Source organism: Wasmannia auropunctata, unplaced genomic scaffold (assembly GCF_000956235.1).
Source record: "Wasmannia auropunctata unplaced genomic scaffold, wasmannia.A_1.0 LD335214.1, whole genome shotgun sequence".
NCBI lineage: Eukaryota > Metazoa > Arthropoda > Insecta > Hymenoptera > Formicidae > Wasmannia > Wasmannia auropunctata.
Window position 1 is genome coordinate 76,342 of NW_012027676.1, and position 5,963 is coordinate 82,304.

At 33.5% G+C, this 5,963-nt stretch overlaps 1 protein-coding gene across 2 annotated transcripts; it reads right to left on the minus strand.

Moving 5' to 3' along the window:
* Positions 1 to 142: 142 nt before the first annotated feature.
* On the minus strand, positions 143 to 3,336 carry LOC105457461 (putative RNA polymerase II subunit B1 CTD phosphatase RPAP2). Of its 2 annotated transcripts, XM_011702130.1 has the most exons (6): positions 2,737 to 3,336; positions 2,552 to 2,666; positions 985 to 2,442; positions 744 to 904; positions 449 to 631; positions 143 to 356 (listed from the first exon to the last, which is right to left on the minus strand). In XM_011702130.1, the coding sequence occupies exons 1-6, from the start codon at positions 2,793 to 2,795 to the stop codon at positions 185 to 187; spliced, it is 2,148 nt and encodes a 715-aa protein (XP_011700432.1). In that variant the 5' UTR covers positions 2,796 to 3,336; the 3' UTR covers positions 143 to 184. The 2 variants fall into 2 exon arrangements, with proteins under 2 accessions (XP_011700432.1, XP_011700433.1); XM_011702131.1 differs by lacking the exon at positions 2,737 to 3,336 and having other exon boundaries at positions 985 to 2,438; positions 2,552 to 2,638.
* Positions 3,337 to 5,963: the final 2,627 nt, after the last annotated feature.

Below are 5,963 nucleotides of genomic sequence, written 5' to 3' on the forward strand. Positions count from 1 at the left end.
AGACATTTAGACAACCCAGATAAAACATTATTGCGTACAATAATGTTTTATCTATTAATTATATTTTTAAAAAATATTTTATATTGTAATATTAAATTTTAAATATAATAGGGATAATAAAATTGAAATTAGGAGAGAATAATTTTTAATATTTACGAAACTATTTCACAGTTTTCATTTAACATTATTTATCGCTTGACTTATTGTTAGTTGCGTCTATATTGTTTGTTACTTCCATTATAAGTCTGTCTAAATAATTGGAATCTAATTTGTACGTTGTCAGAATCATAGATGTGTACATCGAGGCTTGCTTAGATCGGAGCAACGATTGCAATCGTGTATCAATCAAGCTCAACCTGGAATTATATTTACTTTTTAATATAAGTTTTTTTAAATCAATTTTATATTTAAATTAGACAATTAACATTATATTTAAATGACAACTTACATTTTAATGATGACAAGTCCCACGAGTGTCCACTCAGCAGTTTTAAAGACGATGTTCGTAGCAGACAAATTGAAAGTGCTAATCAAGATCTTGATTAATGAATACTTCTCGTTATTATAAGTATATTGTGCCAGTGAAGAAATATCCGCGCTAGCTGTTAAAGCACGCATCAAATCCGGCAATCTGTAATTGACAAATGCACGAATAGAATAACTATATGATCGCATTTCAGACATTGAAACATCTCTCTCAACATTTGATCTCTGAATAGTCGCTCTGAAATGGAAATTCTTACATCTTATTAAGATTGTCCAGGAAAATTCGGCGACGAAGCGCATTGGGCGTATGAGTGTCTGTCAGTGGTAATACAGGCTCATCGTCGTCTTTACTTTCCGATTTTGTGTTACTATTCTCAGATGGTGTGATCGTCATTCGACCCTCGTAAAACGCACGTACCTGTACATACACATATCACAATTAATCGATATATCTTATTTACGATTGATCAAAATAAGATTAATATCTTAATTTCGCACCTTTAATTCCATCTTCTTTCCATCCTCTTGGAGCGTGGAGAAGTGTGGTGAAGGTTTGAGCTCGTTTCTCTCCAAGTCGACGCGATCCTCCTTTTCGTCCTCCACTTGCAGCTTGTTCAACTTTCTACACAACTGCTGATACCTGTCGTACTGCGTAAGCTTCTCTAGTAACTGACTCCTCTCGTCCGCATCGCCCATTAGAAGGCAACGCGTATTTTTCGTCACCCATTCTCTGACATTCTGTTCAACGTGCATCGCAAGTCTGAGATAAATATTTTGTGCTTCCGCGTTGTCAGTTTTCTTCGGCTTGTACTTTTTACTTTTGTCAATTCTATCTGCTTCTCCTATTTTCCTATCACAGCACGCGGATGCAGAAGAGATCACAGTATTACTACGCGTTTTATCCGAATGAGATTGCTTCATTTTTCCATCATTAGGGCTATTATTTATTTCTATCGGTATCTGATTTCTATCTGTATTTAATCTGATCTGTACCTGAGGCTGTAATCTTTCTTCATTTTTATTATTCTTGTTGCTCCTTATTTCAACTGACTGAGGCTGTAATCTGTCTTCATTTTTATTATTCTTGTTGTTGCTTGTTTCAACTGACTGAGGCTGTATTCTTTTGCTAATACTATTTCCATCGTTACTCACCTCACCCAGTTGAGGCTGTAACGTTTCGTTATTGGATCTATCTACATTACTTTTATTTTCTGTATCCCCATTGTGTTTATGCAAATGTAGAATATTATCAGATTGGCCGGCAATCTCTATTTCTAAATTCTCTAGGGTAACGTCTACTTGTTTCACATTATTATTATTGTAGCTACTTTCAGGATTTGTAAACTCCTCGGAATCACAATTTTTGCTTTCCAGATTCGTATGCAGTTCTGACGGAGGCGTTTCGCAGTCGAACGGTCTCTGCGAATTAATATTTACAGAAATCTCTTCGGTTTTCGCATCTTTCTCGGCAGTTGCATTATCTGATAAATGAGAGTTGCACGTATCTTTTTTCTCAGGGCTTGATGCATTGCACGCCGCATCTCTTTCCATCTTGATCGCGCTACGTTCTGCACCCTTTTTACCGTCATTGTCATTATTGTCAGCATTTACGTTTTGCGAAAATCTATTTCCGGTAACGTCGATTTCGTCCCCACACGGCGCAGATCTGAAGTTCGGTGGCATGATTTGAAAGACCGGTGTGTCCTCGTTCTCTCTCAACCACAGCGGGCTCTCGAGCATTTGTTCGAGAAGAAAATTCGCCGCCGCGTAGCACTGCGAGCTGCAAAAGTTCTTTCGCTTGCTGATGTCGTACACTTTGTTCTTGCGAGTCGATATGTGATACTGTTGTCGAATGATGACAGTCAGCTGATTAGAACAGAGAACGTATCCGCACAGCTTTACTATTGCTCTCTCTTCTATTGCATCTTCCATATGGCTCTTATTTATGAATCCTAGCTGCAAGAGCAATAAGTCACGAGATAAATTACTAAGATATTGTTGAATACCCACACTGTGCTCAAATATGGGGGCGGGGGGAGACAATACTTGCAACCAGCGTACTTACATTTTGAAGGAGCCAGTTGGGATTCACATACGGCTCCAGAAGCTGCATGACTATCTTAAGAGCCTTCGCGTCACATTGTTTCTTTTTGATTACAGCCAGCTGTATCTGCGCCTTGCTTAAAAAGAAATCCAAATGAGAAGGACGATTTCAGGAAGATCCGCGTCGGTACGTGCGAGTGAACTAACCTCATCTTTTTGAGTCTTTGCTGCTCGGTCATTTGCGTGTGTTTCTTGGTCGCTGACATCGTCACGATTGTCTATCCGATGAATTCACAAGGCGATAATACGTGATAAAATAATTCGCAATTGTAAGTACTTTAAAACATTACAAAATAATTCTTCCCACGTCGCGTACTGCCACGCGAACTCGTTCACGATCAGGTGAGATCTGTCGAGGTTAACTTGGATTAACTTCTCGCTTCTGCTTCTGCGCCAGTACTGCCAGTTCGAATATGGTAGGTAATCAATGAAATGAGCTGGGTTTTCTTATCTGAAAAAATTTCGCATATGAAAATACTAGAAAAATCTATTATAGTATATGTGACGTATACTATAATATTTTCATACATATTTTCTTAAATAATATTTTGCAAGAATACGGTCGCTGTACTTCCAAATATTTGCGTGAATTTATTTCATGTTTGAAACATATTGCGTTTTATTGTGCTTAAAATTTATCAATAAAATTATAGAGTAAAAAAATTAGAATGCACATTTCTCGATATCTTTTCACGGAAAAATTGTCAAAATTATCAAAAGAATATGTTCTTCTGATAAAAAAAAGTAGAATTCTTTTTTACAATTAATTATTAGTGTTGATCAATTTGTAATAAATTAAAATCGGGTAAATATATTGTAGTTAAATAAAATTAAGAAGAATTTGATATATTTCAATATTTTTTTTCTTTTTTTCTTTATATTTTTTGAAGGTTTATTAAAGTGTAACAGTTGCAAAAACACATTCTCGCGAATAATTTAAATCAAATTAGATCACATATATATTATACAGAAATTTAGCTAGAAATAGACTTTCAATAAACAGAATCTATTATTCAGATGTACGTTAGGATTGCCGAAAAATATTCTAATTCAAATTCTATTATCGGATTATGTTATTTGAATATTATTCCTAGGTATCAAATTCCGCGGACATAAATAATAATTAATCTTATTTGTGTGACAAAAAATTTTATTTATAGTCAGAGAGGGATAAAAGATGTTGAAAAGAGTAAAAAATGCCGACACACACTTAAAAGATTGTTGCCAGAATATATTTCCTGCACTTTTCCATATAACGGCAACCGGCCGTTTGCCATTAGCTACAATAGTCTCTCGACTCACACTCTCTCGCATTCATAAATATGAAAACACACGCACGCTGAAAATCGCGAAATGAGGAAGATATTTATCTGTACACCATTGACCGCAAGATTTCTTTAGGTATATTCGCCCACGCATATCTTTGTTCGTTATTCGGCCTTAAGATATATAAGTATTGTCGTATATCTGCTTTCTATTTTCGCGATATGTCGAAACAGTTCTTTCGGAATTTCCGAGGTCTTTATATAAAAATTGCGCAAAACGTTACATAATTTATATGACCCGATTCATTATATGAATATTAATATTTATATCATTCAGAAGAATGATTGTATAAATTTCTATATAAAAATATAAATTTTTAAATTTCACGTTCAAAAAACGTTTTAGAGACGCTCTAAAAGTTATCTTCAAAATTTATAACATCTTTACAATATCTTTTAGATATTTATTCTATTTGAATTCATTCTAGATCAACATTTTATTTTTAAATAAATGTATGCAAAGAATTGATAAAAAATGAATTTGCTTTAGAAAATTTTTGAACTTTTCTAAAATTTCAAAGACGGAAATTCACCTTAAAAATGTTGAAATTGTTTCTTCCTAATTAAAATATTTTACATTTTAGTCTCTTAAATTCTCAAATTTAATTACAATTAAATTTAAGTATTTAAGAGACTCGTCAAGTACCTTTAGATATATTGGCTGTTTAATAAAATAGAAATAAATTCGAGAATTTTTAATGGTAATCCCAATTTATGCAAATATTTTCCGGAACTTTCCGTTCGATTGGAAAAGAGTGAAATCAATGCGTAAAACACATACATGTACAAAAGCACGGAAAAACATTAATAAGTAGGAGAAAGTTTCTTGCATCACGAAACTTATAGTCACCGTTGATTATTACGGATTGATTGCCACGATAGTTGCGCTGACAGATTCGCGCGTAGATCATGCAGCGACAATTTCCAAGTTGTGCAAAAAATGAACGAGAATTCGTGATGTTACTGCCGATTTTGCAAAATTTCGAAGAAACGGAAATGCAACGAATTCTTACAGCGATTAAGCTGTTTATTCGCATACGGACGTATTATCCGAATCGCGAACCGTGCGTCCTGTCTTGCTTAACTATCTTCACTATCCCTTTTTAGATCACAGTTTCGATCATAACACGCAAGGTACTCCAATAGAAGTCGATTAGAGAGCGATTTTTCAATTGTTTCCGCAAGAGATGCATTATTAAGAATTAAAAGTCGGGAAATCTTAAAACGAATTATTGTCATCGATAGCTCCTTTATCAATTATTTTACAAAAACAAATGCATTGAAGCAACTTTTAAAGGAAAAATTTGGAGAAGACTTGACTTATAATAAACTTTCTTTTAACCCCTACTCCAAACCATTTGCCAAATTGAATCGCTGGACTTATTGTACGACAAAATGCTACATCTGTCTATCGTTTAAGGCACGCTTACTGAACAATTGATACGCCGTCACGTAGAAATAAGGAAAGAAATGATTAAAACGAACACTTCATATTCTTGTTTGATTAATATTTAACAAAAAATAAAGCACAAGTTATATTAAAAGCGTACTTTTTGGCGTGCAAAAATTAATGTTCAATACGTATCAATGTTCAATACAATAAATAAATCTAAGAATTGATCTAATTTATTTTAAGCTAATCAAAATAATTTAAAAGGTCGTAGACTTATATTACTACAAAGTATGTATTAATTTGAAGCATGGCAAATATTTTTCTAAATTTCTTTTCTGTTAATTAGACATGAAAAAGTTAAAAAAATACACCTAAATTCTAAAATTTTTAGATTTATTCACATTTTTTAAACATTAATCTGCGTTTAAATGTAGACTTTTTGATTTAATTTGTGCTTTATTCATTACGAAATATTAAATCAGACTATAATATAATATTAATTCGTGATCTGCACGTTTTTCTTGCTTCTTTCTCTACGTGCGCCGATCGATATGCCTGATATATCGCGGGACATTTTAGTTTTGATTGATATTGAGCACGTATATTACACACACATATATATATATCTCGGATATATATATCTATGTGCAAATATA

Coding starts and splice junctions, on each gene's coding strand:
- LOC105457461 (XM_011702130.1), bottom strand. CDS start 2,795: ATGTCAGCGACCAAGAAACACACGCAAATGACCGAGCAGCAAAGACTC. Junction 2,443..2,551: donor CCAACTGGCTCCTTCAAAAT/GTAAGTACGCTG, acceptor TTGCTCTTGCAG/CTAGGATTCATAAATAAGAG. Junction 905..984: donor GAAAGAAGATGGAATTAAAG/GTGCGAAATTAA, acceptor GTGTATGTACAG/GTACGTGCGTTTTACGAGGG.